Source organism: Sceloporus occidentalis, unplaced genomic scaffold, assembly GCF_023333645.1.
Source record: "Sceloporus occidentalis isolate IW3139 unplaced genomic scaffold, rSceOcc1.0.p SCAF_8, whole genome shotgun sequence".
In the NCBI taxonomy this organism is placed as follows: domain Eukaryota; kingdom Metazoa; phylum Chordata; class Lepidosauria; order Squamata; family Phrynosomatidae; genus Sceloporus; species Sceloporus occidentalis.
Genome location: NW_028316988.1, coordinates 13,536,860 through 13,560,054, shown reverse-complemented (window position 1 = coordinate 13,560,054; position 23,195 = coordinate 13,536,860). Strand labels below are relative to the sequence as shown.

General features: G+C 45.5%; 1 protein-coding gene and 1 long non-coding RNA gene across 13 annotated transcripts; one reads left to right on the top strand and one right to left on the bottom strand.

Moving 5' to 3' along the window:
- Positions 1–21: 21 nt before the first annotated feature.
- Positions 22–4,758, bottom strand: LOC149307990 (uncharacterized). The gene is made up of 3 exons (XR_016282103.1): positions 4,591–4,758; positions 1,024–1,118; positions 22–107 (listed from the first exon to the last, which is right to left on the bottom strand). It is a non-coding gene; the product is annotated as an uncharacterized LOC149307990 (long non-coding RNA).
- ST6GALNAC6 (ST6 N-acetylgalactosaminide alpha-2,6-sialyltransferase 6) lies at positions 1,052–22,423 on the top strand. 12 transcript variants are annotated; one of them, XM_089534864.1, is made up of 7 exons: positions 1,052–1,141; positions 13,683–13,890; positions 17,654–17,711; positions 18,783–18,959; positions 19,485–19,882; positions 21,047–21,154; positions 21,526–22,423. In XM_089534864.1, the coding sequence occupies exons 3-7, from the start codon at positions 17,697–17,699 to the stop codon at positions 21,713–21,715; spliced, it is 888 nt and encodes a 295-aa protein (XP_089390990.1). In that variant the 5' UTR covers positions 1,052–1,141; positions 13,683–13,890; positions 17,654–17,696; the 3' UTR covers positions 21,716–22,423. The 12 variants fall into 12 exon arrangements, with proteins under 12 accessions (XP_089390990.1, XP_089390989.1, XP_089390988.1 ...); XM_089534863.1 differs by lacking the exon at positions 1,052–1,141 and adding an exon at positions 12,769–13,107 and having other exon boundaries at positions 13,686–13,890; XM_089534862.1 differs by lacking the exon at positions 1,052–1,141 and adding an exon at positions 12,769–13,107.
- Positions 22,424–23,195: the final 772 nt, after the last annotated feature.

Here is a 23,195-nt window from a genome sequence, read left to right as displayed (position 1 = left end):
GGCCTAGATCGGAAACATTTGGATGCAGGAATAACTCTTCTGGGCATCTTGGAAAAGCATCGCTCTGAACTGGACCTTCTTGGTCCATAGGTCAGTCTATCCGGACTCTAAAAGATCAAGACAATAAATCCAAGGAGAAAATAGCATTATTTATTTTCCATGACGACAGAACCTGTCCTGACCAGGGCTGGATCATCAAATAGTCCTAACTTTAAAGACTTTAAAGACTGTGACTGTTTCAACACAAGAACTGGTGCAGTCTATAAGTTTCCCCTTCCTAAAATGTTATTTTCCCCCCAGTTCTCAGGCTTGAACGACAATGCTGGTGCCGAATTACAAAATGTTATTAAAATGCGGGTCATGTGTGTATTTTCAGTGGTAGAGCCAAAGAAATGGGTATTGAATGGGACACTGTGGCATCCTTGGTGTGTAGAGAAAAGATCAGATCAGTTTGAGAATTGTCAGAGTGGAGTGAACCAGGGCATGGCTGTGAGGTTTTGCACAAACTGTAACTTGAGTGGGTCTCTTTGTTCTTCATATCATTGCTGTTTTGGTCTCACATGACCTTCAAAACTAGAGGAGGAAGATGATTGCGAGTGCGAATGTGGTGTGGTTTGAGCGTTCAACTAGGACTCTGGAGTCCAGGGTTCAAATTCATCCGTAAGCCAGCCTCACCCTCCCAGGTTTGCAGTCTAGAAATAGAAATGTTGAATTAAATCTTTGGTGTGGTGTGGCTATGTAAACCCGCTGGGTAACTTTATGCAAGTCACACTCTCTCAGCCTCAGAGGATGACCATGGCCAAGCCTTTCTGGAGGGGGGGAAACCCTATGATAGTTTCACCATAAGTCAGAAATGACTTGAAGCCAAGTGACAACAACGAGAATTCAGAAATAAGAGGAAGAAGACGCCTTTGTGGGTGTGTTTGGTTGTGTGGTTTTACACAAGCAGTCGAAAGAGGACTGTGACACATCTGGGTCTGAAATGGCATATTTACAAGCTGTGCCTCTTCCTGATAACGTTACCTTCACAGTTTAAGAAACCTCCTGCCGAGAGACAAGGAACACTGTCTTTCCCCAACCGTTCTCCTTCCGCTGTGTTCAGAAGCGTGTCGTGATATCTATGGGGATATAGACGTGAAAGGTGAGTTAACAATATTTAATTGTAATAACCTTTTCCAAAATCATCTACGTTTTTGGTTTGGGCTCGCGTGAGGTGAAAAGCAGTGGAAAGTTTTACACTGGAACCACACAAAGATTGCAAACAACAGCGGTCTTGGAGGCATGTAAAATACACAGCACTATTTGTGTGGGTCAGTCAAGGACCGCAACATGCGCTCCCAAGTAAATCCGGCCCTTGACAACTTTCAAAGGATCCTTTGTCCTCCTTTGCTGCCCCCCAAAAGCCCCCAAACAAAGAGGGAATTGTTCCCATCGTCCCCTCCTGCAGAAATCTGGGAGGAAAACGTAGAGTCGGCAGATGCCAAGCCCTGGGCCTGGCAGTCTTTTCATCAGAAATATGAGTTTGTATGTGTTTGTGCCTGAAAACATTTCAAACTTCTCTCTCATCGTGGAGGTATACGTATGCTGACAGACTCCAACTCCCATCAGCCTGCATTCAAAAGGGCTTTCTGAGAGCAATGGTGGCTGGGGGATGCTGGGAGTTGTAGTCCAAAAAGCCACTTCCCCAGTTCTGTGAGTGTAACTCTGCTGGAAATAAAGCCTCTCTCTAGGAGGGCATTGCTCTTATTAGAAACACCCCAAAGTGTGCAGGCTTCGATTCTCCAGAAGTCTTTGTTGCGCGGATGGAGCGGTTGGTCTTGCGGTTGCTAATTCAAGCTTTGGGAAGGAAGCCGCTGTGCAAAACGTTTCTAAATGTCACTTGGAGGAAGCGGCCAGCCTCCTGTTCTGGGAATGCGGCCGACCATTTAAAAATAGCCTTTCCACTTGATAAAAGCGTTGCCTCCTGCGTTGCTATGTCTGGCTTTGCTTGCAGAGCTGCATCTCCATGCTGAAAGAGCCTCTACAAGGCAACTGCCTGGGGAGAATGGGAATCCCTGAGTCCTTTTCATACCACCTTCCATTTGTAGTTTTGATTCACTTCTCCGAGGAAGAAGCACGGACTTAGAAGGAGGAAGGGGTCCCCAGAGGCCAGGAAGTCTAACTAAGGCATCCTCCGTGGGTCACTGTCCAAAGAAAGTGCCAGTCTGAGTCAATAACAGTCCGCTGTATTTAATGGGAATTGAGCATCCATGGATTTTGGTATCCATTGGGAGTCCTGGAGCCAAACCCCGGCGGATACCAAGGGCCCACTGTGTCTCACAGAACTACACATCCCAGGATTCCATAGTGTTTGGCCATGGCAGCTAAAGAGGCACGAAGCGGCATTATTTCTGCTGTGCAGATGCAGCTCCTTCCAGCTCTATAGGACCTATAGGCCTAAGTCCCATGCTGACTTCCAGCCGTTTCAGTTTGCAATGCGGAGCCCTGTGAAGAGAGAGGAACCCTAATCGCAGCAGAGACAGAAGTCCTTCCCTTGCGTTGGCTGAGGAAATCCCACTTGACACAAAGGCACTCTGTCCATGGGCCCCTCTTCAGACCAGCCCACCAGTCAGAAGCTGAACCTGGGAAGACCCCCACCACCAAAGGAGACCCCAAGAGAGCCACCAGCAGCAAGGACAAACCATCTTACAAACTTTATTTAAACATTTAAAAATAGTGTTTTAAAAGCAGTGTTTATAATAATAAATATGTATTTATGTCCCGCCTCTTCCAATTGAGGATCGAGGCAGGTCATAGAGAAAATACAATATATAACAATAAAAACAACAAGCCCCACAAAACCCCAACCCTCCCTCCCAACTATAAAAATTAAACAATAAAAAAAGGTTATTTAAAAACATTTTTAAAAAAGGAGTCCCTCTTTTTGTTGCCTTTCTGATGATGCATCCATTTACCTGCAGAGCCAAGAGAGGCGGAGGCCGCTGAGGGCACAGCCACCCCCAAAGACAGCAAGGCCTGGGAACCCCAGACTGGGACACCTCCCCTGCCCCCCTTCATCCATGGGGCAGCTCCGTCCCACAGTTTTTTTGGAGAAAGAGAGGATCCCTCTGGGTAGTGGAGGTCTCCCCTTTTGCACCCTCTCCCTCCCCAGCTGATGGCCACTTATGTTTCTGGTAAAGTGGAGGGAACTGAGGGAGTCATCAAAGTTCTCCTCCAACACCAAGATGCTCGCAAAGAACAACCTAGTAGGGACAGAGAGGAGCAAGGAATGTATGGGCGTCTTGCCAGGTGGTCCCAACTCCCATTGCCACGACTGGCCCCATAGGCCCCTCACCCACTGCCCTGCCCTAGTCACAGCTTGGCGCTGCCTCCCAGTGAGTTCTGGAGGAGGCAAGTCAGCTTGCTGTTTCGGAAGGGGATGTGGGCCTCCTGGAAGGAGGCAAGATGGGGCATGAGAGGTGCTGGATGGATGGGGATGCATTGAGGGGGAAAGGGGAGCCCACCTGGAGGGGCAGTCACAGGCTGCCCCCCTCTTATCATGGGGTTCTAGAGGAAACGGACGTCTCCCCACATTGCCAAGGGTAGCACTTCCTGGCACCAGGTTCTGTGGGAGAGCAGCTGCCAAGCTGCCTGGCTTTGGAAGGGGACTGGGCAAACTCTCGCGAGGGGCATGTGGGGCCAGGGAGGCCAAGTCCAAGGTGGCCCCTCACGTCAAATCCAGTCCGGCCCCCAAGAACTCCCCACAATGCACACATAAAGTGCCAGGCAGTAGGGGCACACTGGGCATGGCACTTCTACCACACCAACCATTGATGTGGGGCCTGCTGTGAGCACAAACCGGCCCTTTCCATGGTGTTTGTGCCCAAGGCCAAGGGGTGGGGGTGAAGGGGCATGGGTCTGTGAAAATGAGCCCCCAACCACTTTCCCCTTCTTGTTCAGAAATGTTCAGGTGTCTGAAGGAGGGGTTTCCTGAGGCTGCTGGTGGGAAATAGAAGGTAGTGATTCAAGCAGGATGGTCCTGGGCACTGTTAACATTGTGCCAAGGCAAGTGGATGATGACACTTCTATGAAAGTCCCACTGTGGCAACACAGAAGACTTGTTTCATGAACTTCTGGGAGAAAGGGCAGTTCAAGAGACGCTCCTAAGAGCCTCCTTCTCTGTCTGTCTGCACCCGTCAGAGCAATCTCACAGGCACAGCTTTAGTTAAAAATAGGCCGCTTTCCCGTCAGTCTGCTTTCTGAGAGGAAGACTGAGCATGCCTGCCAAGGCGCATGTGTGCATGTGTCTGAGCCCCTTCCTCTCCATCTCCCCCGCTGTGCTGCCCATCTGCTGCTTCCAAAGGGAAGACTCTGCCCACTGCCTGCCAAGGACCAGACTGGCAGAGACACGGACAGACGGATGGAGGGATGCTTGCAGCTCCCTGGCAGAAGCTGCCTTGAGAAGCCAATGGAGGCCAAGGAGAGTGGAGGCCTCATGCCTGGCCCAGCTTGCAACGGATGAAGAGACTTTGCCCAGCCAGACCTTCATTTCAACAGTTACAGTTGTGTGCGTGAAGACGTGGGGCCTCCCTTTTCTCCCCTGAGCCTCACCCTTGATCCTGTGACCTCCATCTCCTGGACGGTCTGGAAGATGTGGTGCACAGCCTGCGGGATCATGCCCACTGTCTCCGGCTCCCTCGTCTGGCCCCTCCATGGTGTAGATCTTGCCGCTCCCCGTCTGACTGTAGGCAACGATACAGACGTTGTACCCGTCCAGGGCAGACTGTGGCGGAGGAAAAGAGAAGGAGGAGGAGACCTCCATCAGGCCAGCCGTCCAGCCCTGGCCCCCAGCCCCTGCGATGGCAGCCCCCGGCCCCTGCCTGCACCAGCAGCGCAATCTCCTCAAAGACTTTGGCCTGGGAGCCGGAGGGAGGGAAGACCCGGTCAAAGCTGAACTCATGGGTGGTGTTCTCCTTGCGCTTGCGGCCGACTTGGGATTATGGGCAGAGGCAGCCGTGGAAGTGGGTGCGGGGAGACACCCACCTGGCCCTGGTTTCAGAGGAGACGCCCCCTTGCGAGATACCTCCTGGCAGAGCTAGCGCCAACCCTGCGGCCCCTTGAAGACTGGCCACCTGACAGCCACTGCCCTCCCATCCCCTCTCATCTACTCCCCCTGCGTAACTGGACTTTCACTTGAAGGGCTGTTTCTATGGAAGTGGGAGCTTCTCTTCTTTGAATGGGCTGGAAATTCAGGGTGGTAAAAAGACAGACAGAGGGAGGCCTCAGCCAACAAGGCTTCCATCTGACAAAAAAGCTCCTTCCTCCGAGGTCTTCTGACCTCTGCCCAGCCCCTCCTTTTCCTCTGGAGGGTGTCTTTTTAAGCAACCTCAGCGCCAGGAGCAGAGCGAGGGCTGGAGGGAGGCAGCCTTTCAGTGCCAGTTGCAGCAATGAGGCTGAAGGAGGGGGAAATATTGCTGCCTACTCGTTGCTTCAATAATCCCTTACTGAATGCACTTGGAGGCAAAATGGAGGAAAAGGAGGCAAACAGGTAAGGCTGCTTCCCCAGATACTTCCGATACAGTAAAGAAAGACAGGTCTATAAGCTTGGGCACCAAAGTGGACATCTGTATCTACCGATTCAGCATCCGTGGATCCAACCATCCACAGCTTGAAAATGTTTTCTTACAACATATACAGAAGGCAAACCTAGATTTTGCCATTTTATATATGGGGCACGATTTTGATGTCCCTTGTATACAACATCCCATTGTCCGCAATAGGATTTGAGCATCCATGGATCTTGTACCCACGGAGGAAGTCCTGGAGCTAAACCCCAGCGCATATGCCAAGGGCCCACTGCAAGTATAACACAACAATCTATTGTACATAAAGGGACTTGAGCATCCACGGATTTTGGATCCAAGGGCCCCCATTGCAATTTAAAAAGTGGAGGCTGGTGAAAGAAAACAATTGTGCCTGGATGCGTTTTGGAGAAAGCTTTCAGGGGGTCTCTTGGGCCTAGGCTTACCTGAAAACTTTCTTCAAAAGAGTGATCTCATTTTGCATGAGCCTATGGTTACGTTTTGGCTTTAAAATCTACAGAAACATGTTGAACTGCTCTTCGTTCTTGCGACTGTAGAGGATGTTTCCCCCTGCTCTTTCTGATGCTTCTGCCCAGAAAACAGGTTTACTCTCAAAGGGCTGGTGCCCAGGAACACATCAACTTCCTCGTTGCTGAATGCCTGGAATGATGCCTTGATGAATGAGAGACCACCCTCCTCAGCTCTTGCAGAACCAGGCACATCCATGGCCTCTCTGCCTGAACCTATCCACCGCCTTCCTCTCCTCCTCCTCTTTGCTGAGTATTGGCGTCTTATCTCCTTCTCATGAGAGGGCCAAACTGCAATCTTCCACCTGCAGAACTTTCTAGGGTCCTCTAGGGGCCCCCAGGGAGTCTGGGCTCTTGAGGCTGAAGCCAACCAACCTGGAGAGCCTTCGAGACAGAGAATGGAGCCTCTTCCCCATCCCACTCCAGCCAGGGGCCACTAGACTCTTCTACTGCTCCCTCTATCCCTCTGACAAAAGGGGTAGAGGACATTGGGACCCCCATCATACTCCTACCTCTTCTGTCTTAGAAAGGAAAAGTCTCCTTGGATCTTCGGGAAAGAATCGGAAGTGGCTCATTCCCTTCTGGTCCTCCTCCTCCTCCCAAGGCAGCAGTGGCCTCACTCGGCAAAACACCTGTATATTACCCTGGGAGAGAACGAGGGACAGGGGTTCAGGCGAGAGAGAGGGACCCCCCACACTCACCAAAGGGCCCCTTCACAGGACCCCCCACTACATAACAAAACATATCAAGGCTGCATCCACACTGGAGAAATAACCTGGTTTGGCACCGCTTTTCAGCATCCCAGCTCAAGGCTATGGCATTCTGGGAGTTGGAGTATGTTGTGGGGCCTCCAACTCCCAGAATGCCATAGCCTTGAGCCAGAAACAAGAGTTAAAGCGGTACCAAAGTGGGTTATTCCTCCAGTCTGGATGCAGCCCATCTGAGAGCCTTTTGCATGCAATCTGTTTTAATTCTGTGTTAACGAAGTAAGGGACAGGACATATGGAGATCATATATATATATACACACACACACACCCCTATATCCTGTCCCTTCCCCAAAACTGGGCCCCGGAGCCTCTTCTATGTCTGCCATATGGTTGTCTGTGATCCGGTGAGCCTTCCTCTCTGTCAGAGAGCACTCTGGGGCCACATTGGACTACAGTTCCCAGGCTTATTCCCTAGCCCTGGGCCAAGGCAGGACCGTTTCCGGAGTGTGTTTGGGGCCCTTGTCTGCCTCCTTGAGTCCCGCTGTTGGGAGGGAGGGAGGGAGGGAGGCAGGATAGGAATACATGGCAGTAACATGTCTGAGGCTGCGGCTGAGAGAGTGTGACTTGCTGGGAATGGCGTTCATAGGGGCAGCTAGTCACGGACAGACTCCTGCGGCTCCTGCTTCTCTGTCAGGGCCTCCCTGTGTCCCTGACGATGGGGCTGCAGCCCAAGTGCCCAGCAGCCAGGCCCTGGGCGAGGGAAGGACTGCAGGGCCCATCCTCCCCACATAGACTGGGGCGCCCCACGAGGCCAAGCCGGGAACTGCAGGCGGCAGAGAGGAGCATGAGGCCAGTGCTGGAGGCTGCCATCCTGGGAGGCCGCTGCCGTTCTGCCTGGAGGAGGCTGGGGAGCCGGTCCCTGCGGGGCTTCCGGGGCCAGGCTTGTCCGGAGGGTCGCCCTGGCCGCCTCCTTCTCCTTCCCCTCAGGAGCAGACATAGCACCATAGGGACACACAAAGTTGCCTAACCTGTCTGTGTCTGAACGCCGCCCACCGCATTTAAAGGCGGCCTCCCGTCGTCCCCCGCGCGCAGCCAGCCAATGGGAGGCTCCCTCGGCGCCCTCGCCCCGCCCAGCCCCAGCGCCTGACAGAGGCCGGCGGCACGTTCGCGCCTGCGCAAGAGGACCCTTCCGAGGAGGAGGCGGGGAAGGGGCTGGCTTTATCCGCCTCGCCTCAGTGCAGGGCATGACGGGAAATGCAGTTTTCTGAGACGCTGGGCCTTTGTCTGTCAGATAGAGCTCTGGCGGCACCATAAACCACAACTCCCAGCATTCCCTCGCACTACGGCGGGGCAGTTAAAGGGGCCTCAGACTGGAGGGTTTCTGCGTTAGAAATAATGATAATAATAATAATTATTATTAAACTGGATTATTTATGCATTGGAAATTATTATTATTATTATTATAAAGCTGGATTATTTCTGCATTGGAAACAATAATATTAATAATAATAATACTCAGCAAACTGGATTATTTCTGCATTATTATTATTGTTGTTGTTGTTGTTATTAAACTGGCTTATTTCTGCACTGGAAATAATAATAATAATAATAAATTATTTATTTTATATTTATTTTAATTTTTATTTATTTTTATTTGTTTTTTGGTATATTTTATTATTTAATATTAATATGTATTAATATGTATTTCATTAAATTATTTTAGTAGAACTTACGCCTTGGGCAGGTATATTTTATTTTATTTTCTGTTTTTAACTGATTGTACAGCATTGCTAAAATTTACAGCTCTCTATAAAGCTTTATTATTAATTATTATCACAATTATTAATACATTATTATTCTATATTATTATTTTATTATTAAAAATAACATATTTTATTTATCTGTTGCATGCTACATTTTATTTAATCTTAATATGTATTAATATGTATTTTGTTATTATTATTATTATTATTAACCTTTATTTATGAAGCGCTGTAAATTTACACAGCGCTGTACATGCAATCTTTTTAGTTAGACGGTTCCCTGCCCTCGGGCTTACAATCTAAAAAGACATGACACAGAAGGAGAAGGGAGTGGTGGAGGGAAAGGATAAGAGGTCCAGCAGTTCCTCTCTACCTCCAAGGCCTGGACCAAGGCAGATGGACTGGAGGGAGGGCTTGGCTTCATAATGGATGGTTAATCTTCATCCAGGGAAAATACATACTCTCAAGTAGAATAATACATATACAATACATAGCAATACAGGAAATGTGTTAAATTATTTTTGTAGAGTTTACGCCTCTATTTTGTTTTATTTTTAACTGATTGTACAGTGCTGTGTAAATTTATAGCGCTCCCTAAACAAAGCATCCATCCTTCCCTTTGAACCATGTTACTTGCTCAGATTAGGGGCATTGAAAAGAAGGATGGTCTACTTGCAGAACTTGAATATGCTCTTCAAGATTACAGTTCACTTTGAACAAGTATCAATGGGAAAAGCTTGTCTGTTATCCATGCATTAATGACACATAAAGCACTGCGATGTGGAATGTGGTTTATTTCTTCTGTGTTAATTGGAGGGAAATCTTAGCTTAAGAGAAATGGAATATAGTAGCATCTTGCTGGATGTGTCAAGCGGCATCCTCAGAGACACATTATTGCAGATGGATATCTCAGGAAAGACGAACCAGAAAGACCAGAAGTCCATTCAGAGGAATATTTCTCCAAAGTCTCAAGCCCCAAATGGAGGTGACATACCTTTTTATAGGCATTTAGACAAAGAACTTGCAAACCATACATGGATTGGAGACATAAAGTTAAACAGATGCACTCCGTTCTCATCCATGGGTTGCAAAAACCTATATGTTTTCAAAACCCTCGTGGGTACCATCCTCCCTTTTCTTATCGGGACTGTTTTCATTCGCTCTCCCAGCATGGCATTCCTCATTTTGGGTTAATGTAGACATCTTGGCACCACTTAAAAGCAGCAGCAGCAATAACAACAACAACAACAACAATTAAGAATAGCAATTCCGGACCCCTCTGCGTAAGGCGAATTCTGCCTATGCTCGAGCCCCATTGGAAACAATGGGGCTCGTGCACGGCAGCGTGGGTGTGCGTGGGGCGCAACAGGCGCGTGCGCCCATTCAATTGAATGGGACGCGCCGCCCCTTCCGCCCTGCACGCGCCCCGCGGCTTGAGCGCGTATGCTCAAGGCTGCGTATGGCACGCCCGCGTATGGCGCGGGCGCACTGTATTAACATGGAGGACACACTCTGTACAAAGTGGAGCATCATGAGCAAAGGAGGGGGAAAAGGCACTCTGTCCATGCTCAGAGGGGAAAGGTCCTTGGATTTTGGAGAGCTCTAGTGCCACAATAAACTGCAAAACCCAAGACTTTGAAAGATGTGTTCTGCAGAGCCTTCACTCTCTTTATCAGTGATTTGTTTGGCTGCATCCGCACCGCAAAAATAACCCAGTTCGATGCTGCTTTAATTGCCACAGCTCCATACTTGGGTATTCGGAGAATTGTAGTTCAGTGAGGCCTTTAGCCTTCTCTGTCAGAGAGCTCTGGTGCCACAACAAACTGCAAAGCCGAAGACTGCTTAGCATTGAGCCATGGCGGTTGAAGCGGTGTCAAACCGGATTATATCTGGGGAGTTGATGAGACGCAAGTTTTTGGACCCTCAGTTCCGTTGAGGATGCGCAGCGAACGATGCAAATTCACGTTATAACACGATATTTTATCACATTGGTTGCTTTTCCGTCATTCTCCCAAAGCGTTGTGTGAGCGTTATAACTGCGAAAACATGGCGATTTGCGTGATGCAAAACCATGCAAAGCGGATCTGTTTACTACACCAGCGCCTTCCTTTTCTGTCGAACATTTTGCATCAAAATCTTTGCGCATGCCCTTTGGAGGTTTTGGTCGCATCGGGACCTTTGAGCTTCCAGGGGGAGCGAGGGGGTTGCTCCCATCTCTAGGATCCTATTTCATTTCCTTCAGGGCAGAAGAAGGGGCTGGACTGGATGGCCCTTGGGGGTCCCTTGAATAGATTAGATGTACCTATAGGTACAGACCCCCCATATATACATATACATACATACATACATACATACATAAACACACACACACATACATATACATATACATATATATATATATATAAGCACACACACACATATATATACATATATATATAAACACACATATATATACATATTCATATACATATATATATATATATATGAACACACATATATATACATATGCATATATATATATATATATATACACACACACACACACACACAAATAAATATACACACATAAACACCTCTTTATAAATACAGGCAGGCAAGACAGATATACATATATATATATACACATATATGTCAGATACACATACAAATATACATATCTCTGCATATTCACAGTATCCACAGTAACTGATAACACACACATGTCTTTATATTAACATCAAGGCAAAACACACACACACACACACACACATATATGTATGTATATCTCTATCTATCTATCTATCTATCTATCTATCTAATCTGCACGTTTGCATTTGTGCAAAGACACACATATATCTCTGCACATTCATATTCACGCAGAACACACATTTATACACACACACATATACACACTCACAAATACAACGGAGGGACCCCCCCCCCGGGGTTGCCCTGAAACAGGAAGGTCACCGGAAGGGAATGGGGTGAAAAAGCAGCGCAGCATCATGGGAACTTTGCAACCAGTGACGTTTGCGTTGAAGTAGCAAAACTGCAATCCACACCAAACCAAATCAAAACGCATTCGAAAGGATAACGGAAGACAAATGCCTGACTTCCCTTTTTTCCCGTAGTACCCAAAATGGGGAGGAATGACGCGAATACTACAGAAGCGATGCGCAACGGGCTCCCATAGAAATGAATGACGCCTGAAAGAACATCGCATTATCACGTCATTGCGCATTGTTGGACCAGTAAAATTGCCCAAACCTCGCGTCTGATAAACTCCTCGGTGTGTGGATGCACTTTTTGACTGTGGGACCCAGATAGTGTAATGTTTCCTTCTAGTAAGGCACTTTTGGTAAAATGCCTCCTCTGTGGTCAGCCTTCGAGCGGAATTTGGTCTGCCTTTTTTAAGGAGTATTTGTTCCTCCTCTTTTAGTACTTGGCTTTTTAACTAGTTTGGTTTACATTGCATTCTCTTTCTTTATCTCCAGAATCTGCTAAAATAGTGCAAATACCTTGCAAACCCTTGTAAGATGTTGTGGGTTTGTAAGGTATTTGCACTATTAGAAAATACATAAAAAATAATGCGACGTTGAAGGCTTTCGTGGCTGGCATCCATAGATTTTTGTGGGTTTTTGGGGCGATATGGCCATGTTCTAGAAGAGTTTATTCATGACGTTTCACCAGCATCTGTGGCTGGCATCTTCAGAGAAATGCTAGCGAAACGTCAGGAACAAGCTCTTCTAGAAACTAGATCATGGCCACATCGCCCCAAAAACCCACAAAAATCAAAACTGGGCTTCCTTTGCCTGAGAATCGTTGGACGGAAAGGTGCCAAGATCTCAATAAACACCAACGCATGATTTAATCAAACATTTCTATTTCTAGGCTGCAAACTGACTTATGGACAGATCCTTATAATCCAGTCTTGGCCCGGAGCCACTCTGGCAGAGGATTCTGGGATGTGCAATCTCCTCCAAGTTTTTTCTGCATGGCATTTTAATTAAAAAAATGCTTTTATACAAAAATTTTTGTTGGCACAGTCTCCTTTCTATCTGACGCATGAGCATCATTCAGGAGCTGGTTTTCCAGATGGTTGCTTCCCTGAAATGTTTGGTCACAGCTGAAATCTGATCAGAGCGCAGGAGGAGGAGGAGGAGGGCCTTTCCTATTTGGAGGGTGAATGGATTTGGGAAACCAAAGGGCATTTAGGACCCAGAAGCTGAGCAACCAAACCCCATCCGCTTTGCCTGGATCACACTGAGGTTTTTCCACAGCTCCTTCTGGTGGGAGATGTGCATAGTCCATCAAAGCATCACAGAGTTCCCAGGCATCCAAGACATCAAGAGGAAGGATTTGGAGTCAATTTGCAAAGCCACTATCCCCATCATCCTCGCCTGGGCATCATCTGGCCTTAGGGTTGTGGTTGTTGTTGGTGGCACATCAAGGCAGTGGGCATCCACAGGGCTGGCAATGCCGGCACATCCCCACATGCCACATTGATCTCCTCTGGGGTGGCTCCTAGGTTTGCTCCCATCGCCTGGTCTCCATCACCTGTCAAGTGGGTGAGTTCCCAACCAAACAGGCCTTCTGTGGGGGGAAAGATTCTGTTTTTAGAAGATGTTATATATGCATATTTTAAGAGGCAGGGTGGGCCTCTTCGGAAAGGATCCAGGCATCCAAAGCATTATGGTTATACATTTGGGGACAATTTGTATGTGTGTGTGTATGTGTATGGGTGTCTAATTGTGGCTCCTAATCCACAGATTCATTATCCACAGATTAAGGAAAACCATTTGACTATCTATTGCATTTAATGGGACTTGAGCTTCCCTGGATTTTGGTGTCCACTTGGGATCCTGGAACCAAACTCCAGCGGATACCAAGTGCCTACTGTATATATATATGAATCTGTCTGTCTGTCTGTCTGTCTGTCTGTCTATCTATCTATCTATCTATCTATCTATCTATCTATCTATCTTCCTGTCTATCTATATGTCTATCGAGGTAGAATTCAAAGAAATTGCCGTGCTAGTCTGTAGAATCAGGACATAGAGAGATCTTGTAGCATCTATTATTAAATTATCTATTATCTATTATTATATTAAAGTCTTCTCATTCTTATTTTCTTCTCCTTCAGCAGCTCTCTTGAGAGGTGGGCTGACCAGATTCGCACTCAGTCCCCCGATTCTGCAGCGATGATGTGATAAGAAGTTTGCGAGGGTATAAACTGGATCATGGAAGGGTGGTCCTGCAGCCGGGACTGGCACCGTCTCATGGCACCCCACGAAGGAGAAGACCCCCCAAACCATGCGCCTGGCTTTGCTTGCGTGAGACATCCCATCTTGGTAAGGAGGGCCAGAGAAGGGGGCCGCCTTTTCTTATAACATTTCCCTGTACCTTTTATGCCAAGAGTGGAGCTGGGTCTTTTGGGTCACTCCCCCCTGAATTTGGAGAGAGGGGCTTGAAGTGTTTGGGGTCAGTGGCTTGGTCTTGAGTGGGCAAGAGCCATTAGCCTCACAAAAGACCTGCAGATAGAGATGAACACTTTGCTAGGATTGTATTTTTTTTTTACATCAACACGGTAGCTTGCATTTTTGGACTGTTCTCCATTTCCTCTAGGCACTGGAAAAATAAGTGCCTGCATGTCAGCATTTACCATAATGCCATTGCTTTCCACTTTTACAAAAGGAAGGAAGGAAGAAGGAGAGATTGAGAGAGAAAATAACCTTATTGTTTTCCAAAAGCTATCCAGAATCCCATTAAACTGCTCCTTAAAAAGTTGGTAAACCTTTTGGGAATCTCCAGATCACAGGTGAGAACTGTCTGGTTCCTGGACTGCAGGTCCCAGCATTCCTCACCATTGTGAGTCGCCTTCTTTGGAGGTTTTTAAACCTGGGCGGGATGGCCATCTCTTGGGAGTGCTTTGTTTGAGTGTTCCTGCATGGCAGAATGGGGTTGGGTTTGATGACCCTTGGGGGTCTCTTCCAAACTTTCTATGACTCTATGACTGGCTATGCTGGCCAAGGCGGCTGAGATTTCTAGTCCAACCACATCTGGAGATTTGCACGATTCCCATCCCTGCTCCAGGTTGTTCCACTTGACCATTAGATTAGATGCAAGGCTAGCAGTGCAGCATCATGGGAGTTGGAATCCAAGACAAATCCAGAGGGGCAAACTTTCCTTGCTGATGTTCCTGGTTGCATTTGTGGCTCATGGTTTATACAAATGGCCAGTTACTGGTTGCATACTGTCCCACTTTTTCGGCGACTTTTAAAAAGTCCCAGTTTCTCTCTTCCTCCCACTTTCCTCTTCGACTTATTCCCATTGCTGCAAGAGTCGTTTCCACTCCTTTAACTCAAAGGGGAAAGAAAGGGGCAGAATCTCATCCTTCCCAGTAGATTCAAGCAAAAGCAAACTTCTGCTTCCTCTCCTAGATTGCATCTGAGTTTCTCATTCAGTAAATTTGATCGCATTCTGATGGTGCTTGGGCATGTGTCCTGGTTTCTGTCTGTGAAATTTTGGGGCGTCTGTGGTTGGGGATGATGGACCGAAGGTTGGGTTCACTCTTCTGCCCTTTATCGTCTTGATTTTCATTTCATTGAATTGCTTTATTAAGGAAGTGGGCAACAATTGCAATGTATTATTGCTTTCCATTACGGCACTGCCCAGTTTGCAAACACTAGAAAGAGGGGATGTAAGGCTTTAAAACAGCAATATAAACAGATAGGGAAGCAAAGGAAGAGGACTTCGATCCGGTTTCTCCTCTTTTAAAAAAATATTGTTAATTACCTGACTTTATAATGCACCATTGTAATGCATCTACTCAAGGCAGGACCGGCAGTGGATTGAGACCTGAGCATTTGCAGCCAATGCAAAATGTTGCTTTTGGGTGAAAGGGGCTGAATTTGATATAAGCTTTTGCATTTCGGTGGAAGTGATTCAATTCAGTTTTAAATTCTGCATTTGGGTGGAAGGGGCTGAATTCAATATAAGCTTTTGCATTTGGGTGGAAGCGGCTGAATTCCATATAAAACTTTGTATTCGGGTGGAAGGGGCTGAATTCAACATAAAATTTGTCTTTTGGGTGAAAAGGGCTGGATTCACTCCTTGCCCTGCTTTCTTTGCAACCTCGATGCAGGCCGGAAAAAAGGACCTCTTCCTAGAGTTAATAGGAAAAAATCTGCCTTTGGGGGATAATGTATTACGGTCCTGCATTCCAGCCGTGCTTGGTTTTCCATTTCTCTCCCCCATTAATCCCAAGAATGTGTTGCTTGCAGTTGCTGGCCTCTTTCCAACCTCCATTAGAGATTTTTTCCAATTGCTTTGAGCCGAGTGCAATGTAGGGACAAAAATTGCTAATTGGGGCTTTTAAAAGAAAAAAAGCTTTTAAATATCTGTGACGTTTGTTGTGTGCCTTCAAGTCATTTCGGACTTATCCCAGAGTTTCTTGGTAGAATTTGTTCAGAGGAGGCTGAGAGAGTGTGACTTGCATAGGGCCAGGATTCGAACCCTGGTCTCACACTGGCCCAGTCCTTTTTAAAATCCTTTTAATTAATTTTTTTTTAAATTATCTTATGTATTATGTTTTTAACTTTTGTATGTTAACTTTATATTTTGTTTTAAATAGATGGTTTTAATTGAGATGTTTTTTATCTTGTCCTGGAAGAAAGGTGGCATAGAAATGAAATAAATAAAGAAACACAACACATTGGCTCGCTTTGGCACCAGCTCCAAACTTATGGGGTCGCTGTAAGTTGGGCGATTCTGGGATTTGTAGTTTTGTTAAAACACCAACACACTTTGGCAGAGAAGGCTAAAGCCTTTGCAAAACTACAGATGCAAAACTGGATTATTTCTGCAGTGTGTTTTGCATCAAAGTGGTGTCAAACTGCATTATTTCGACAGTGTAGATGCAGCAAAATTAGAACAAGAAAGTGGAAAAGTTTGCTTTTTAAAAAATATTTGTTTAAATGCAAGGGGGGGAAGGTTTTTCTTTTAAATTCACTTGTTTTGATGGCAAAATTTGCAGATACTAAGAAACATTGCAAACAATTCTTCATAGTTTTGCACAATGCAGTTATTTCTTTATTTCATTTGTAAACATCCAGAAGGCAAATATATATTCAGTTTGACTGAGGTTTGCACAAAAATTTGCTAAAATAAAATATAATTCCCTCTTTTCCCCCTTTTTTTTTGCAGGAATGACTGCTGGGCTCATTTAAAGGCCTCTCTGGCCTCGTCTGCACTGCAGAAATAATCCAGTTTGACATCGCTTTAACTGCCACGGCTCAGTGCTATGGAATCCGGGGATTTGTAGTTTTGTGAGACGTTTCGTGAGGCAGCTCCTGTTCCGCGACGAACTACAAACCCCCAGGATTCCATTCCATTGAGTTAAAGCGGTTTCAAAGTGGATTATTTCTGCAGTGTAGACGAGGCCTCTTTGTTTATAAGTTCTGGGAAAAGAGTGGGCTATAAATAAATATAATAATAATAAGAATAATAATAAGAAGAATGTTTCAATTCTAAATCTCTATCTGCGCCATATTTGGGCCAATTAGTAGTAATTTTCCTTTCTTTAAAACTGATATTATATAATGAAGTGGATAAAAATAAACATTTTAAAAGGTGATTTGTTGTTGCTGCTGTTGTTGTTCTTTCTCAATGAAAAAAAGTTGGTTTTTAATCTTTGTTTTTAATGGGAAAACTTTGGCGATTCCCTGCGTCCTTCGCCGACTGAGGGATTCTGAGGCTGAGGTAATTTCAGATAAACTCTTTTTCCCTCACAAAATGGCGGCTGTTTTTAAAAACAACATTTAGCCTTTTTTACTTGAAAATATGGTACTGTGACACACACAACTCTTGTTACATTTTTGAGGGAAAAACACTCTAAAAACACTATATTTTGTATATTTGTGTGTTTTATTTAAATGTATTATAACCCGCCGAGATCCATAGGGAGAAGAGGGATATAAATAATAATAATAATAATAATAATAATTATTATTATTATTATTATAGTGAAATAAATAAGGTGATGGGTAGCAAAATAGATGCAAAAAGCAGAAAAACCCAAATAAAAAACCTTCTCCCTCTTTTATTTCTTTGCAGGTGCCTAAGTTACGCTGATCGAACTCGAACCCGGGACAGCGACATGAAACACCACACGGTAAGGGCCATGGTTTGGGTTCCTTTTTTGACCCCAAAATGAGTTTATTTGAAGCCATTTGGGCACAAAAATCTGAGGAAGATACAAACAAGATGGAGGATATCCAGAGCAGGGCGAAGAAAATGGCGGAAGTTGTGCGTCGTGAGCATAATTCAAGGCATTTCCGACTTATGGCAAAACTATTGCTTGGTAAGTTTTGTCAGAGTGGGTTCGCCTTGGCCTTTCTCTGAGGCTGAGAGAGTGTGACCCGCCAATGGGTTTTCCGTGGCCAAGCCAGGATTCGAACCCAGGTCCCCAGAGTCCGACGCTCAAACCAGTATTGCACCACATTTTAATACACCGAGTGACTTCGTTTTAAATCGTTTCGGTACTCAGAAATAAAATAATAAAGTTCTTTTGCACCCAACATAATGACTCTAGAGACCAGGGTTCGAATTCTCGCTCAGCCATGGGCAAGTCACACTCTCTCAGCCTCAAGGAATGGCAATGGCAAACCTCCTCCAAACAAATCTTTCCAAGAAAACCCACGATACATTTGCCATATATCAACATGGTTCTGGGTTCTAATTACTCAATCCATGCCTTTTGCTGTGTATGGACTGGGTATACATTTCCTATATTTTGATCCTTCATTTCTGTAACCGCCGTTTTGCGCCTACATAGCCGTTTCTGTTTTGCTTTTTAAGGTCCCTTCCTCTCTTTTCCAAACCTTTCCTTCCCTTATGTTCTTTTACTAGAACTATAAAATCCTTTTGCAAATGGTTGGCAGGATGCTCCATCTCTTGGGCACGGCTTGTGCCCATTTGCTTATTACATAAGGATTGGCAATAGGATTGCTATTAGTATATTGGATTTCAAGCCATTTTTATTTTGCACTGACTTTTCAGCTCCAAAGTAGCTGGCGGGAAATGAAAATTAATATTTAATGGACGTTGGATTAAAAACAAGAAGGTGATGGTAATGGTGCCTCAGCTGTGTTTCTTTGAAACATTTCAATAATAATAATAATAATAATAATAATAAATTTTATTTATATTCCGCCCTCATTTTCTTTCTTTCTTTTGCCTGCAGAGCCCGCCGGCGGTCGTCTTTGTCATCCTCTTCGGCCTTTTCATGCTGCTCATCTTCTACAACTCCAACAGCCGGAATGAGGTCTTCCATTACAGCTCTCTGAAAGTCAAACCGCACCTGCCTTCCAACCTCAGGAAATGGGGGAAAACTGGATTTCGCACCGTCTTGGGAAACAAGGTTGGGGAATATGTTGAATTTTTTAGCCAGCTTGGTTAATAATCAATAATTCTGGGATCTGAAATACAAAATATCTGGAGGACCAAAATTGGGAAACACTGTAATCTTGGTCCTGCAGCATGACTGCCAGAGTTGATCATAAAGAAGAAACACTTCTCTAGGCATTTGTAGCTCCTCCAGCACGATTTTGTGGTCAGTTTCTGCCAGATGTTGACCACAGAGTTGCACTAGAGGACCTAGAGATTCCTAGAGAGGTTTTAAAAACTATTTTCTTAATATGATGGTTTTCCACTTCCATGGGGTCCTGTGCCCCTGACCCCAGCGAATGTGGAGGGCCCACTACATATCCAAAAAGCAAACTTTGATTTTGCCATTTTATATAAGGGACACCATTTGACTACACCATTGTATCCAATGGGACTTGAGCATCCACGGATTTCGATATCCATAGGGCATCCTGTAAACCCCAGCGGATCCCAAGGACTGACGGTGCTCCCAATGGCTAACAATGGTTTCTTTTTGCAGACTCTAGACCGCCACTGTGGGCAATGCGTGATGATCACCAGCTCCAGCCACTTACTCGGGAGCAAGCTGGGGCCGGTCATTGACCAAGCCGAGTGCGTCATCCGCATGAACGACGCGCCCACCACAGGCTACGCGGCGGACGTCGGGAACAAAACCACCTTCCGGGTGGCGGCCCATTCCAGCCTCTTCCGGGTCCTGAGGAAGCCACAAGAGTTTGTCAACAAGACGCCAGACAACACCATCATTTTCTGGGGCCCAGAAGGTCGGATGCAGAAGATTTTGAACAAGGTCATCCAACGGGCCGCCCTGTCTTTCCCCAACGTGTCTTTCTTTGTGGTCACCGTGGAGCGCATGCACCAGTTTGACGCCTTGTTCAGAAAAGAGACGGGGAAGGACAGGTACAAAAACATGCGCCTTCAACATTGCAGGGGAAAGGAGGGAAGGGAAGTTACATTTTCCACAAGGCTGCCACCGTCATTGTAACGTTTTGCGGTTGCAAGAGCACCATTCGAAGATAAAAAAATTATCTATAAAGCCATATAGGTCTCAGGTCCAGGTTATTTGACAGACTGTATTATTCTCTTATATAAATCTGCCTGTGTCTTGCGATCTGCCACAAATTTGGTGAGAATACAGGACAGAGCCTTCTTTATGGTTGCTCCCAGACTCTTGAACTCACTTCCCAAGAAGATATGCTGCCCCCTTCCTTGCCATCTTTCTGCAAGCCGTTAAAGCCCTTTTATTCCAGCAGAACAAGTCTCATACCTGCCTCAGAAAGACAGCAAAGGCGGGGGGGGGGGGGGGAGGGGGACAGTATGAAAAATGAATACTTAGAATATAGCTATTCTGGGAGTTGTAGTTGGAAAAGGTACCATTTCCAAGGCGCTGTTTTAAGGCGCTCTCTCAGCCTTAGAGGAGGGCAATGGCAAACTCCCTCTGAACAAATCTTGCAAGGAAACCCTGTGATAAGTTCGCCTTGTTGTTGAAACTACTTGAAGACGCACAACAACAACAACAAGACAGAAGGGTGAGGTGACTAATATGAAATACTATATATTTATGTCATTGCCATCTAGTGGCCAAACAGATATATGTGCATGTGTGTGCGGTTGTAACCAGAAAATACAATACTGCTAACAAAATCCTTAATACAAAAGTTAAAACACAATTCGACTAAACTTCTATTTAAAAAAACACAAATATATAAGAGTATTAAAAGCAAATGCAAGACATAAATGAGCCCTCCTTCATTACAAGCTCCATCTGCTACAAGATATTTTAAACAGGCCTCCTTGAATAAAAAGGTATTTACCTGCCATTGGGTTTGCTATTGCCTTCCTCTGAGGCTGAGACAGTATGACTTGCCATACTGCAAAGGGGTACACAACATAACTGTGTAGTCCAGATGACACTCTGCATTGCTTCTAACTCATTGTGGTAAATAAAGGCATACAAACATGGTTCTTGAATTTGAAAAAAGGGCAAAATAATCACTGCAGCTAATGTCTTTTGCTTCTTTTCTTTTTGGATTCCCTTTGGCAATAACACCGCTGCCTCCACAGAGAGCTGTCACGATCGTGGCTGAGCACCGGCTGGTTCACCATGGGCATTGCGATCGAGCTGTGCGACAGGATTCACGTTTATGGGATGATCCCTGCAAACTACTGCATGTAAGTGCCCCTCGTCTCCAAGTAGTCTTTGTTGACCCAGGTGAAGTATATATCTATGTACCTGTTGAACCAAAGATTTCATAGAAACATTGAAAATGTTATTTGTGGGGAAATAATATGCAGTGCCCGGTGAGCTTTGTGTTTGTTTGTTTTGCTAAAATAGGGTTACATGATACTACTATAATGTATTGTTAATAATGGAATAATACAGTGGGCCTGACACATTCGCTGGGGTAAAAAGGACAAGACCCCCTGTGAAAGTAAAAATTAAATGTATTCTTTTTTTAATTAAATAGGCAAAACCCAAAATGAAACGCAAGTTAAAACAGCTTGTTTTATATTGATATCTCCTTCCTTCTGCACCTCCTTAGCCGGAAATCCCGCGCCCGCAAGATGCCCTACCACTACTACGAACCAAAAAGCCCCGATGAATGTGTCACCTACATCCACAACGAGTGGAGCAAGAAGGGCTACCATCACCGGTTCATCACCGAAAAACGAGTCTTTGCCAAGTGGGCAAGCCTTTACAACATCACCTTCTCCCACCCGTCCTGGAATTAGGGGTCGGAAATCGAAGACCAAGGCGACGGTAAAGGAGAAGCCACACAAGTGCCAAATCGGCTGGGTTGTTGTGGGACTGTCAAAGGGGGCAGGGAGGAATTGGTGCGACACAACTCTTTCCAAATAACTGCAGTAAGGCAACAGCCTCGGTGTGAAGTTGGTTCAGCTGCTGGGATGCCTTCTCCAGCTCTCCACTCCTTTTCTGGGGGATTCTGGGAGATGTCATTCTTGGAACCCCAAGAATCCTAGTAATCTACCAAGAATGACAACTCACACAATCCCCACTTCTTGAGAAAGTGTTGTCTTCAAAAATGGAATTACGCCAAGATTTATTACCCTCGTGTGCAAATCTTACTCCCCACGTTGTCCAAATAATGTCGCCCCTGCTAACACAGCCTCACTCTTCGGCCAAAAAACCCCCCAACACCCTCCAACAAACCCGCTGTGATTTATTTAAGTTGTAATGTATTTTGATTTACAAAGAAATATAAATGTAAATAGGTTTAATATATACAAACGGAAGCACCAGCAATTTTTGTACATGCGATGCTCGGAATTAACAGTGTCTTTTGCTGGGGGCGGTTAGAAAATACAGTACGTACATCTTTTCTTCCGAAGGAAGAAGAAGAAGTGCAGAAGGAAGGAGATATTATTATTTGCAAAAATAATAAGAAGAAAAGAACTGTGCCGAAAAGCGGCTCGCCTTCTCCAACTAGATCCCAGCTAAGGTTGTTTGGACTATGACTCCCATCATCCCCAGACAGGTATGCCCTAGGCCAATGTATCTGGAGAGCGTCCCAGAGCAAGAAAAAGTGGTATAGATTTTCTGTAAACAAATTAATTAATAAATCTGATTTAAAGAAACAAGCGCAATCTCGTCAAACATCCATTTATCCCGTTCACACGACTTCCTTGAAACAGCGGTGAATGTGATCCTCTCTTGGCTTGCCTTTTGTCTTCAGATGCCTGCTGTTTTAATCTGAATTCCTTTAATCCAGATTCCTTTTAAACTGTGTGGAATATTGTATTATTGTTACGGTGGCAGTTAAGGCCACAACTTTTAATCGATTATTCAGCTTGATTGATCGAACTAGAAACACTTTTAATAAACTTTGGATTGACTCAGTAAAAGGCGCCACGGTTTTAATTAGACAAGAGATAGTTTTTAAACCATTGTTATTAATACATACATTTAGGGGAAAAATAGCCTTGCTAGATTAGTCAGCATCAGGAGAGTTAGAGGATATGAATTCACTGCTTCATTGACATGAAAGCCATTGTCCGGTTTTATCCTCTTCTCGATTCGGAGTGTCCAGTGCCGTCTCCTTTGGACAATCTCTTCCTCCCGAGCCAAGGATCTCCGACAGAAGAACCAAAAAGAGGGCAGGTGAGGTTGCCAACTGCGGACCAGACAATTGGCACAGCCTCTTGATAACAGATTTAGTTTTTCCAGACATAAGCCCTATTTCCTTTTTTGAAT

Excerpts from the sequence above, each read along its gene's own strand:
- ST6GALNAC6 (XM_089534858.1), top strand. Across the intron at positions 18,960-19,484 it reads GCACCGTCTTGGGAAACAAG|ACTCTAGACCGCCACTGTGG; the intron begins GTTGGGGAATAT and ends TTCTTTTTGCAG. Across the intron at positions 19,883-21,046 it reads AAAGAGACGGGGAAGGACAG|AGAGCTGTCACGATCGTGGC; the intron begins GTACAAAAACAT and ends CTGCCTCCACAG.